Source organism: Podarcis filfolensis, assembly GCF_964270895.1.
Source record: "Podarcis filfolensis genome assembly, chromosome: 13".
NCBI lineage: Eukaryota > Metazoa > Chordata > Lepidosauria > Squamata > Lacertidae > Podarcis > Podarcis filfolensis.
In genome coordinates this window covers 18,602,712-18,616,389 of record NC_139615.1, presented here as the reverse complement: position 1 = coordinate 18,616,389, position 13,678 = coordinate 18,602,712, and the positions used below count along the sequence as shown (strand labels likewise).

At 44.3% G+C, this 13,678-nt stretch overlaps 1 protein-coding gene across 7 annotated transcripts in view; it reads left to right on the top strand.

Moving 5' to 3' along the window:
- The first annotated feature begins 1,225 nt into the window (after positions 1–1,225).
- Positions 1,226–13,678, top strand: part of KMT5C (lysine methyltransferase 5C) — a 20,561-nt gene continuing 8,108 nt past the window's right edge. Inside the window, exons 1-7 of one of the 7 annotated variants that reach the window (XM_083580272.1) lie at positions 2,104–2,502; positions 6,928–7,033; positions 8,494–8,640; positions 8,794–8,959; positions 9,768–9,877; positions 10,828–10,991; positions 13,082–13,101. In XM_083580272.1, the coding sequence (XP_083436398.1) occupies positions 8,531–8,640; positions 8,794–8,959; positions 9,768–9,877; positions 10,828–10,991; positions 13,082–13,101 (570 nt within the window). In that variant the 5' untranslated portion in view covers positions 2,104–2,502; positions 6,928–7,033; positions 8,494–8,530. The other 6 variants (XM_083580275.1, XM_083580276.1, XM_083580270.1 and 3 more) reach the window with 6 other exon arrangements.

Here is a 13,678-nt window from a genome sequence, read left to right as displayed (position 1 = left end):
AAGGGCGAGACCCCGGCGGGCAGGCGGACCCAGAGGAGGAAGGAGCAGCGGAAAAGGTGGAGCAAGGCTAGGGTCTTAAATTGGTGTACAGGGGGAGGAGATTCAGAAGGGTCATCAGCGGTCTGACAGTTGAGACGTGGGGCTGCGCGCTGCGGCTCTGGAAGTGAAACTGAACTTCAATAAAGACTTTTGTATTTAATTAGAAAGCAGCGTTGGTCCTTTGTGAGCTGGGACCTTGGGCAGCCTTGACACCAGGCATCCCCAACCTGCGGCCTTCCAGATGTTTTGGCCTACACCTCCCATGATCCCTAGCTAACAGGACCAGTGGTCAGGGATGATGGGAATTGTAGTCCAAAACATCTGGAGGGCCGAAGTTTGGGGATGCTTGCCTTTGACTGACTCTTTTCAAATTGATGACTCTTAGTCAGCCATAATGGGATGTGGGTGGCGCTGTGGTCTCAACCACTGAGCCTAGGGCTTGCCGATCAGAAGGTTGGCGGTTTGAATCCCCGTGACGGGGTGAACTCCTGTTGCTCAGTCCCAGCTCCTGCCAACCTAGCAGTTCAAAAGCACGCCAAAAAGTGCAAATAGATAAATAGGTACCGCTCTGTCAGGAAGGTAAACGGCGTTTCCATGCGCTGCTCTGGTTTTGCCAAAAGTGGCTTAGTCATGCTGGCCACATGAGCTGGAAAAACTGTCTGCGGACAAACGTCAGCTCCCTCGGCCAGTAAAGCGGCGACTGGACTTAACTGTCAGGGGTCCTTTACCTTTTTTAGTCAGCCATAATCCTTCAGATGTGCTACCACACACACCAAGCACCCCTTTTAAGGTGCCAAACCTGACATTACCTGTCCTGCCAGAGATACCAGGAAGGTGTTACCTGAAACACAATACTCCAGACACCAAACCCATCTCCAATGTGGAATGCAACCCTGCCTGAACAAATAAAGGTGCCAAGGGATGTCTTCCTAACAAAAGGATATGTAGATATTATCGTTGACTTGTGTGAAGGTGAATACTTGAACCATGCATGATTGACAGGGGCATGTCAGAGATCTCAGATGCCTAACACCACTCCCTTTCTATGGCATGTTGGCGATATTCTGATGACTCTGTTAAATATTTTATGGGAACCTTTAGAAAACTTTAAAGCTTCATGGACCCTCTTGTTCTTGTTCTTCTCTCTGCATGCTTTGAGGGTGTGAACCTTTGTTGGGACAAATAAAGATCAGGCCTCCTGGCTGCTGTTTGATTCTATATTTGCTTGGCTGTGTCTGTACTGCTTGAACCTGACCGATTCAGGAATCCGCAGGAGGAAGTTGGGAAAACGCTTCAAGTATAGTGCACCCCAAGAATTTGACTTTATCGGTGTGCAAAAATTCTGGGCTTTTCCATTAATTTCTATGGACAGCTCCCTCCCTCTTCGCGCTAAAGCACGAAAATGCCTCAGGGCAACCGGAAGCTCTTCTGTACACTTCTCTTCCGTGGGTAGGCGGAACTTTACGGATCAGATCGTGTTGGGAGGAAGTTGTCTGAGTGACAGCAAAGCGGACCACTAATATTTGCTGCTCGACAGGGAAAACGGCAAATAGATCAGGCGGACCAATAGAAAGCGCTAGCATTTTGGCGGGAAATTTCAAATGTCAGGATACTTAATAAGAGACGGTAGAGGGAACATTAGTCCATGGTGCCCACGCTCCCCAGCAGCTATTAAAACGGAATAAAACAGCAACTGGCACCGTTGCCCCTGGTGTGACGAAGATCCAATAGAAACTGAGGAAGCGGAGAATTGCGGCGAAGAGCAGTGAATGGCCCAATGGATGCCGGAAATGTGCGTCAAGTATTGATAAGCGTCTTATTTGGCCAATGACAAGCCAGGTGAGGTGGGGCTTCTTGGTGTGGGCGGCAATAGTTATTTGACATCCAGTTATCCAATGGGAAAGGTATGATGTTTCTGGAATTCCAGCGGCCATTGAGTTGGGCAGCGGTTCTTCCAAAAGGGCGCGACTGAAGGAGGAACATACGAAAATTTGACAGACACCAAATTCTCCCAATAGGGGGCTGGGGAACCGGGCCGCGTCCTCATTCGACTCTGTAAGGCGGGAGCAACATTTAACAGATACCAGCTTCGCCCAATCGGCTGAGGGGCGAGCCCCCTCACGTGAAAGGCGGGAGTCTTCCCGGCCTAGTCGATCCAATAGCAGGCCGGGAGGGATTTTGAGAGGCACTTCCCTCTGAGCCAATCAAGCCCTGAGCATGCGGGTGGGAAAGCGGGGCAGGCAAGGCTTCGCTCGAGGGGCACAATGGACGCACAACGGGAGGGAGGCGGGAGCTGGCTTTGATTGACGGCCCCGGCCGCCCAACGGCGCGTCGCGGGAACCGGGCCGGGGAGTGACAGGCTTTCAAAGGGGCAAATGGCGCGGGGAAAGGGGAGGGCGCGCGGCGTGATGCGGTCGCAGCGGCGATAGCCGAAGAGAGTGAGAAACAGAAGCGCGCGAGCAGGTAGGCGAGCGGAAGAAAGAATGAAAGGGATCAGAGCGGCGGCGGCGGAAGGGGGGGGAAGGAATGTCCGTTGGGGGAGGGGAGGCCTGGCGCGCGCGCGGGCTTCGGTTGGAAGGGGAGGGATGCGCGCGCGTCCCGGGGGGGGGGCGGTTCTGTGAGGTGAGAGGAGGGAGAAGAGTCTCCCCAGCCCCATTCCCTCCCAATATGTGGGGTGGGGGGGTCCTTTTGCGTGGGGATAAGGTGGTTGTGAGGAGAGGGGAAGCTGAGGTAAAAGCGAGGGCTTTTCCCTCGCAGTCAGGGCGGGCACTCGCCTCGCCTTCTCTCACCTCACTTTTTAATCCTAAATCTTAACTGCCCACCCAAACAAAGACTCGCACGAAAAGGACTCGCCCCAACGCTTGTCTTGTCCTAAGTTCCAATCTTCCTTTTTTTTAAAAAAAGTCTTTTCCCTGAAAGAGACGAAAATGCCCTCTCCCCCCCCCCCACGTGCCTTCTCCTCTTTCATCTTAAAATGCCACACACACACTCAGGAAAAAATAAGAATACCGAAACACTGGAGAGCATCCTCGGCTCCCTATTTCCTTTTTATTTCTTCAGTCTCCCTGAAACACTGAGAAGAAACCCCTCTTCCCCACATTTCCCTGCCTTTCGCCCTGTATTGTGACACCTTTTCTCTCCCCATTTCCAGCCCTAATTACTTTCCTGCCTTCTCACGCATATCTAGGACACTCACCTTTTTTCCTCTCCTGCCAACTACAATCTGAAAGGAGGACTAGAAATATAAATAAATGCTGTATTACAGAGCTTTCTGCACTTCTCATGTTGGTGGCACACACTTTAGACATGCATCATTTTGTGACACAGCAATTCAGTTTTACTAGCAAACCGGAGGTTAAACTAACCCCTTTCCAGCCCCTGGAAGAGCATGGGGAGCGTTCACACAACACACCTACACACTGCAGCTGACACACTTAACGTGTCATAACACAGTCTGGAAAGCTGTGCTGTATTAGTTAGACCAGGGGTAGGCAACCTAACGCCCATGGGCCACAAGCGGCCCACAGGGGTCATTTAACTGGCCCACGAGCCTCCCACGAGCCATCTTCTCGTCGAGTCCCTGCGTGCTGCGCTAAACCAGCACGGCGCGGGGACTCGCTTCTGCGGTGCCGGAAACCGCGTCTGTGCGTGCTCAGACGCCGAAAATTGCGCCTGTGCAGAAGTAGACACTGGAAATCATGTCTCCGCAGAAGCAGACGCTGGAAATTGCTGTTGCGCGCACTCACATGTGCATGTGATTCAGCCCATGGAGGGATCTCCGTTGAAGTGAACCGGCCAAGGTGAGATAAACCTTGCTGACCCCTGAGTTAGACAAATTGTCTGGCCTAGTTCAAGGCAATTACCTGGCCTCAACCCATCAGGCTTCGTGCCCATGTAAGTGGTCTGTGCAAGGTGCTTCTTTCTGTGTGTAAAGTTACCATGTGTGGCAGCCTATTGGCTTTTTGAGTTGTCATGCCCACAGTGACTGACCTGAGCCAGTGAAGTACTGTTGTGCTAACTCTACAGGTGAATGGGCCTATCGGTGTGGTAAATACACTTATGCGGTTAGCCACATGAGGGGACACTTAGGTTACTAATTGGCAGGGTGGATAAAAAAATCAACGATTTAAATCTTTTTTTTACCGGCTTTTTAAAAATTTAAATTGGATTTTTAAAATAAAATGCTTTTGAAGGAAAATATTTTCTAAAAATAGTTTTCTATTTAAGTTACCTTATAGTCCAAAGGCCATTCATCAGGAAATAAGAATTTGTTCTAAGTTTTTTATGTGTGCTAAAACTCAGTCTAAGGTTGTTGTTGTTTTTTTAAAAAATGTTTAACCACATCAGTTAACAAACATGGATACATATGCTATAATGTTATAGTTTTAGTTAAATAAATTGTGGGTGACCTGATGGGATGCCAAAGTCTTCAAAATGGGTAGAATTGAACTTGCACAACAACTTCACAAGCTCATCAAAAAATCTGGGAGAGAGATCCCAGCAGAATTTAGGGATGCCAAAATCATCAATCTCTTTAAAAAAGGTGACGGAACTGATTGCGGAAACTATTGAGGCACCTCTCTATTAGCTGCAGCTGGAAAAATTCTTCCAAGGATCTTAGCAAACCATCTCTTAACAATATCCAAGGTGACCCTTCCTGAGTCCCAAAATGGTTTTCGGCCTTCTATGGGGACAATGGACATGATTTTAACCGCTTGACAGCTTCAAGAAAAATGCAGAGAGCAAAACCAAGCCCTGTATATGGGGTTTATTGACCTGACTAAAGGCTTTTGGCACTAAATCGTAATGCCTTGTGGACTGTCCTTCTGAAAATTGGCTGCCCAGATAAATTTGTGAACATCATTCAGCTCCTCCATGATAATATGACAGCAACAATCACAGATAACAATGGCTCTCAAAGTGAACCATTCACAGTGGGATCAGGTGTTAAACAGGGTTGTGTTATCGCCCCAACTCTGTTCATTATTTTCATTGCCATGATCTTACACTTAGTCGAAGGGAAACTCCCCACCGGAGTAGAAATCATATATCAAACAGATGGAAAGCTCTTTAATCTGAGCAAGCTGAAAGCAAAGAGTAGGGTTACTGTAACTTCGTCATGGAGCTTCAGTATGGTGATGACAATGTAGTGTGCATGCTCAGAGGATGACCTCCAAACCATCCTAAATATCTTCACAGAAGCTTATGAAAAGCTTGGCCTATCGCTCAACATCCAAAAAACCAAAGTGCTGCACCAACAAGTACAAAATAACCCCTCTGCAGTGCCACGAATCCAACTCAATAGTGTAACATTGGAAAATGTCAATCACTTCTCCTACCTAGGCATTTATCTTTCCACAAGGGCTGACATTGATGCCAAAATCCAGCATCGCCTGAGCTCTGCGAGTGCGGCTTTCTCTCAATTGAAGTGCAGAGTGTTTGAGGACCGGGACATTCGCAGGGAAACCAAAATGCTTGTTTGCAAAGCTATTGTACTACCAACCTTACTGTATGCTTGTGAAACATGGACCACTTATAAATGTCATCTCCAACTCCTTGAAAGATTCCATCAATGGTGTCTCCGAAAAATTTTACACATCACTTGCGAAGACAGGTGAACTAACACCAGTGTACTGGAAGAAGCAAAGATCACCAGTGTTGAAGCAATGATTCTTCAACATCAACTTCGTTGGACTGATCATGTTGTGCGGATGCCTGATTATCATCTTCCAAAGCAACTACTGTATTCAAAACTTAAAAATGGAAAGTGTAATGCTGGTGGTCAACAAAAGATGTTTAAAGACTGACTCAAGGCAAATTTTAAAAAATGTAGTACAAACACCAACAATTGGGAAAGACTTTCCTGCGAGCACTCCAGTTGGAGAACAGCCTTTACCCAAAGTGTCATGGGCTTTGAAGACACTTGAACTTAGGATGCAAGGGAGAAACGTGCTAAGAGGAAGGTACGCTTGCAAATCCACACCATGATCGACTCCTGCCCGGAAACCAATGTCCCCACTGTGGAAGGACGTGTGGATCCAGAATTGGCCTCCACAGTCACTTACGGACTCATTGTTAAAACCGTGTTATGGAAGACAATCTTACTCGGCTACAAGTGATCACCAAAGAAGAAGATGATTGGTGGATGAAGCTTGGATACCTCAGAAACTCTCTGTTAGTTGCTTGCTTGGCGCTTTGAGAGCAATCCTTCCCTCTGTTATGAGCTAGATTCCATGGTTGATGGAGCTCCAAGCCTGCTTTCCAGATAGTTGTCTCTTGCTTTGGATACCTTTCTGAAGCACTGGGAGACAGTACAGTACCGGAGTCAAGAATGAAGTGTCTCTTACATTGTAGAAATTTTAATGTCCTATGGAATGTGTTCCTAGAATGCATCAATCTTTGTGTACTTACTTAAATGTGTGTGTGTGTGTGAGAGAGAGAGAGAATAAATCTGGTAGTCCAAGTTTTCTTTTTTTAGAGATCAGTGATGAGGGGCTGAAAAATTTCCAGTGTTTTGTTGTTGTTATTATTATTATTATTATTGCAGAAAAATTCCCATTAGTATACATTAGTAACAATGAATGGATGTCAGTTGCAAATACCATACAATTAAAGTCCAATTTTAAAGTTTTTAGTTTGTTTATTAAATGCAAATAAACATTCTGAATTAGATCATTTTTGAAGGCATCAGGAAATTCTCTGATGCAAATTAACCTAACTCATTTTCTCTCTCCAGAAAATCTACAAATGGGACTTGGTAGCTATTCTACTGTAGCTCTGGCCGACCTTTGCTCAGCATTGACCTGCCTGGGAGTTGCTTCTTCAAAGGCAGAGAGTTGTATCCCTGAACAAAGCAATGAAGTGATTATAGTCTATTTCTAAATGTAGGTCATGACTGCTGTCTGGCACGACATGTAGCGGGCAGTCAATGAGATGACCTCAGGTTCCTTTCTGAGCTGTATTCTGGAGGTCCTCATGTACAACCAGGAAGCTAGTGAGTGACTTAAACTCACATGTTATTTTTGCTTGAAAAATTTCTTATACATAAAGAAGTTGAGTGTCCCACAAAGGCATCAATGCATGTTCCCTTGGTGGAAAAATCCTAAATGGAAAAGTAGCATTTTATATTGGCACATAACAACATGTTCTGTGCAGCATTGTTGGCTGAAAAAAGTTGACATCGGTTCCTAGCTAGCAGTCATTGTTCAACCACTTCTCTTTTGGTCTCTTGTTCTTTGGGAACAAGTGTTCCTTTATCAGTGTCCCTGGCCCTCTGGAGAGAATGATACCCAACAGCTTGCATCCCTTTCTGTAAGTAATCCAGTGTGCTCTGGTTTCAAGAAAGCAAGAAACAGCTGTACTCTGTCACAGCTTCCTAATTTCTCTGTGCCCAAGCACAAATGAGGGAAATTCTTTCCCTTCTTTAAGCCCTCTGCATGTGCCAGAGGATTTGGGGTAGGAATGAGGCAGGCTAGTAAACCAAGCTAATATCTGTAGGCCCCTGGTGAACAATGCCTCTTTCCAGGGAGATCCGTTGGATATTCCCTCTTGTGAGGTTGGATTGATGTTGGCTAAATACATGTAGTGACCCTTGCTATGAGGAGCATATTCCTACAGAAAGTTCTGGACAACTGATGTTCTAGAGTTGACTATAGTATGCAACCATTTTGTGTATCTTGAGAGTATGTGAGGTTTAGTGATTTCAGAGTTTTTCTGGGCGATAGTTTTTATTGTAGTATGGTTTTGTCGGCTTTTTTAATTGGAAAAAGTTAAGTATTCAGTGTTTACAAGAGGGGCTGTGTAGAAATATAACCTTTGGAAAGTAAAAATATTTGAGTAGGAGGTTTTAAAGCTGATTTTTGGGGTGAGGAGGTAACAGAGATATGAGGTTGGATCGAATAGATTGGAGACAGAATTCCTGGCATGGTGGATTTAATCAAGTCTCTTATATGAGTTCCCACTTAAATAGGGTGGCTTTAATAAGTGTCACATGCAGACTTTTCTGTAAAAAAATACTATGATTGCAGTAAGTCCATTAAAAACATGGTTTCGTTAATCACTTTGTTGAATAAAGATTAGCCCAACGCAATCTAATTTTGTGGTTTATTACAAATGTAAATAAAGTCTTGCTGAGCTTGTAGTTCAGTTATAATGATTACAGTTTACAGTACATAGCAAAAAAAGTGGTTACTGAGAATGTTATAGTAATGTCATGAGCGTATTGGAAAAAGAATAATATGCATTTAAATAAACCTGTGGGCAGATCTGCATGCACATGCATAGGGAAACCAAAGATTTCAGAGAATGCAGATGCGGTTTAGGGTCAAAACATATTTCTACATAATTCATTACCTTCTTTAATCTGAATTTTGGTAACTAGGAGTGGGGATTACGCACTGACTCCAACTTTTCTGTGTGTGTGCGCATCTTTGACTCTGTCCCCCTCTCTTGCAGGTAGCACGGCTGAGTACAGCATGGTTCTGGAAGGAAGATGGGTTCTACTCGTGTGACTGCCAAGGAGCTATGTGAAATTGATGATCTAGCTACAACACTAATTCTCGACTCCTACCTCGGCTTTAAGACCCATAAGATGAACGTAAGGTGAGGGCCTAAGTTCTCAAAGACCCAAGTAGATTCCACTTGCAACACAGGGCAAAATTGAAATTGAGGGGGAGTGGTGAGGCTTGGGATTGAGGGGATAAGGAAAGCAGTGTGTTTCAAAGCAAACCCAATTCCTCTCTCTCATCCCTTCAGCCCACTCCCAGCCATCAGAAGAAAGCACCATTTGCGGGAAGCAGTAGAAGCTTTCCGGAAGCGCAAGGACTTAGACATGGCATATCAGGCCTTGATGCAAGGTGGATGGGCCTGCCAGTACTTCGCGAAGCGGAGCCGTCAGCAGGAGGCTGCCTTCAAGACTCACGTACAACTCTTTTACCTCTTTGCTATTTCGGGAGAGGGAGGGTGAGAAAGATGTCAAAATTTGAAAGTGAGCATGGGAGGGATTGTCTTTGCTTCAGATATGTGAAAGAGCCCTTGGGTCGTACTTCACATGAACCTTTACACCAACAGGGATATGGAGTACAGACAGAGGTCATTAATTAGCAATGATAAACCTCAAAATAGTTCTTCATGACACATACCTGCTGACACTGCTAGGTCAATTAATCCAGACAACATGCTAAAAATCCATTGTCTCTGTTCATTCCACAAGTGATAACATTGAAATTCTTGATGTACCCCTTCAGTAGTTTTATGTTGCAGTTTCGCTTTTAAATGTGGATTTTTTTAAAAAAAAAAATTGGGCAGTTTTGGCTGTCTGTTCTTCTCTGAAGCACTTTCTCTAATCCCCACTCCCCATCAGATCCTAGAACATGGTTGGTGACAGGGCAGCTCTTGCGACACAGTTCTTTCCCAAGACAGGAAGTGGTATGCTATCTTTGCTGAGAGTGTGTTGGCCACAATCCTCCCCACTGCCTTTATTTCATGGGCAACAATCTTGGACAACAAATTAAGTATCTATGTTTTTAACAAAACTTCTCTGTGCAAGGCAAGAGATCTAATGACCTGATGGCCAGGAATCATGAATTTTTTTTGCTCCGGCTGCAAAGTAGGAAGACTGTGATAGCTCCTTGGTTCTTAGGAGAAGAATTGGCTAGACTTCTGATGAGGGGGTAAGCAGAAAGCCAGAATTACTAACTAGGAGCCAATTGTTTATCTCTTTTCTACAGATATTTCGTTACCTTCGCATCTTCCTTCCTGAGAGTGGTTTTGCCATCAAGCGCTGTACCCGGTATTCCCTGGAAATAAATGGTGCCCGTGTGGTCGCTACAAAACCATGGTAGGGTGGTGGTGGTTTGACACCCCTTCCATGTAACACCCTTCCACTTGCTAGTATTATGTAACCTTATATGGCTTACAGTAATGATGAAAACATTGAAATGCAATTTATAAATCATAAAAACAAGAACAAACAATGCAACAGAAAATTAAAATCATCTCAAACCTTCAAGCAATATCAATAGTATTTTAACGCAATTCTAAAAGTTTAAATTAAAACATTTTTTTAGGTCCTGGGAAAATAAAAAGCTTTCCAGCTGGCACCAAAAAATCACCAGGAAGATCTTTTTGGCTAGCAGTTGCCCCAGCTGACAAAGTGTCAAAGTGACTTAAGCAGATGTGCAGCGCAAGGAGCCCAGGGGCACCCCACTCCATCCAATGAAATCCTAAACTCTTAGTAAACTAAATAGAGCAACAACAACAAAAATGCAGGTAGAATGCAAGCAGGGGTGTAGAAACTTTCCAGTGTTTTGCACTGTTGGTAACATGTATGACTATCTCCCTCTTGGACAGAAGTTGTTGGTGTTCTGGAGGCTCAATGAGCTGTTGATTCTCTGGGGAAAAGTTCTCAAAAAGGCCCTACAGTGGTACCTCGGGTTACATATGCTTCAGGTTACATACGCTTCAGGTTACAGACTCCGCTAACCCAGAAATAGTAGCTCGGGTTAAGAACTTTGCTTCAGGTTGAGAACAGATATCGTGTGGCAGCGGGAGGCCCCATTAGCTAAAGTGGTGCTTCAGGTTAAGAAGAGTTTCAGGTTAAGAATGGACCTCCGGAACGAATTAAGTATGCAACCAGAGGTACCACTGTATTCCCAATCTATAATGCAGGGAGGGAACTAATATTCAGTAAAGTGAACTTAAATTTGCCCACCATCCTCACCTACTGTACACTTGTGGGGAGCATGACAGCTGATCTGTGATGCTTGTGTCTTTCTCCCTGCCTATAAGGAAAAAGAATGACAAACTGGAGCTCCTGGAGGGTTATATTACAGAGCTAACAGAGCCAGACGAGAGTCTCCTGCGGACTGGTGAAAATGACTTCAGCATCATGTATTCCACACGCAAACAGTGTGCCCAGCTATGGCTGGGGCCTGCAGCCTTCATTAATCATGGTATGTGGAAATGTGCAGCTGGTCCTGGCTCTGCCTCTGAATCGTTGTTCCATAGATCTTCTCATAACTTCTGCACCTCCCAGAGTTCTAGTGCCCTACAGCCCTTTGACTCCATCTCTGCATTAAGTTTTTCCATTAATTTTACTGTTCATGTGGGCATACAATGTAGACTATGAATTACCATAATCTATCTGATGTGGGTGGGGGGAATGAGGAACCAGGACCCCTGCCGTATTAACAGTTCCCTACTTGGGGAACTTTTGCACACTTCCAGTGCTGATTTAGATTTTGGCTGCTTTTCTGCTACTCTAATTAAAATACCCAGGTCTCCATGAGTGTTATTGAAAGCAGTAAATAAATGTTCAAAGGTCCAAGTAGCTTCTACAGAAGAAATCCAGACATGGCGTAGTGTCATCCATTTAGATCCATCCTGTGTGCATGAAACATACCATAACTGCTGGATGTGATTTATGTGCAGGTATAGCAGGTCCCAGATTAACACCAGAAAGTCCCTTTCAGTATGAAATGAAATTGCAACAAATTGTTTTTTTTTAAAATACTTTTACTGAAGAAAGCAATTAAACCAATGTATGTCCATAGAGTATCTCATTATAATGCAAATTAAAATATTGAATTCAAAGGTCTCCGTTTAACTGCCTAAATCAGAAAGAACAGATATTCAATTCCTTCAGTTGAGTTTATCAAACTTCCATGTGTTTGTCTTGGAAGACAACACTTTTTGTTTCATAATTGTTTTTAAATTTTTCAATAAAGTTTGTAAAAGCAAACAAAAAAACCAGTAACTTCAATCTTAGCAGCTTGTGGGACCCATCAGAAACCAATCCATAATAGAGAGGATCGAATAAAGTTTCCAGTACTCATTCCAAGTTGCTTGTAAAAGATTCCTTTTTCTAAATCTGGTGCATTTGATTTTTAGTATACACTTCCTAAAGATTCTGTCTATTTTGGCGAGTACAGGAAGAATGTAAGGAGGATGGGGAATGAGTATTAAGATAAGCGGGGTGTAGGAACAGGTTTGCTTAAGATAAGATATGTATTTTTAATTAGCTTTCAAGTTGGTAGGCTTTTTGTTGGAATGAATTGAAAAGTGAAGGAATTGGTCATTCCAGTGAAGTCTAGGGTGCAATCAGTTGGTACATTCCATAGGAAACTGACTTAATAGCAGTCAGACTATTTGATCATTGGTCCCAGCATTGTCTGCTCTGACAGCAGTTCTCCAGAATTCTTCCCACCATCTACTACCTGGTCCTTCCAGCTGGAGGTATCAGGGACTGAACCTGGAACTTTTACTGAGCTATGTTGGGTCCCTTCATTAAAAGGCCAGTAAGAATTAGTTTTTTAGATTGCTTATTTTAGCACCCCATTTATGTGACCTTGAATGGAAACTTCTTTCCCCTCCCCAAGAGTTATTAGTGGCTGAAAAGCCTACCCTTTTCTGGACTTCAGGTAACTAAGAACATGTGATCACTGAAACGGGATTTAGCTCACTGTAGAAGGCAAGAAAAATCCTACACAGTGTACTTGAAAGTCTCCTCCCTCTCTGAAGCACACTGTTTTGTTCAGCTCCCCATTCCCCAGAGGCTTTGGGATTTCAGCAGGAGCATCAAGCTAGTCTTCACAACCTTAGAAGGCTAGAAAGCTTAGAAATTTGCCTTCAGAAGAAAAGTGTGAGCGCCTATTGGACCCCACAGGGCATGATTTGAGGCACACAGTGCAGTCACCCTCCTGAAGCGAAGCAGCTTTCAGTGTGACTGGTACATGGATTGGTGTCTGGCTGGGAACTTAATGTATGCTGCTGTGTTATTTCTTGACGGAAGGCTGGAAGGAAGTTAGGTTATTAGTGAAATGATAATTTACCCCAACTTATAATTGCTTTGAGAGAAAGCAGGATGCATTGTTGAAAAGCAGCAGCATACCTTTTGTCTTCTAGCCTGTTGCTGAAATGTAAATAGTGTCTGAACAAGTGGACTATCTTTATAACTTGTCTCTGCTTTTTTTTTGAAAATCTCTCTCCACTACTGCCTATCCCCGACCCCATATAATTTGTCCCTCACCGTGGAACCTCTCAGACTGCAGACCCAATTGTAAGGTAAGTCATTTTGGCTTATTGCTAGTAGAGGTGGCACTCCTTGTTTAAAATGCTGAGGCTTTGTATTTGGGACAAGCCATGTAAACTCATTCCTAGAATTCATTTATTATTGTGGCGTTTGCTTTGGGTGTAGGATATGTTGGAAGAGGTTGAAAAAGGAAGCAAGTAATACCTTGTAAATATTTGGGAGAGGAAGGAAGCTGTATGACTTACAAAAGTTCCCCCTTCTGAGTCCTGGCAGTTTCTCTCCTACTGCTTCTCCCACCCAGTTTCTCTTCTACTGCTTCTTAGGATGCTGAGTTTCAGCCATTGCTTCACCATCATAACGGCTAGAAGCATGACCCTCATTCCCCATAGTTCAGGTCTAGAAAAAAATTAATTTCTTTGCCTCTTTTCATACTAGCGTGCTGTTTTTGAGAAGTGCCTAGAAGCCCAGTGTCAGGAATTTCTGTGTCTGCAAATAGAGTCTTGTGAAAATAAGAGCTGGGTCACTTGGGATTTCTGAGAGGGAGGGAAGAGGAGGAGTCTGCTGGTTGTTTCCCTCCACACACCCCAGAGAGCATCCTGAACCTCTACA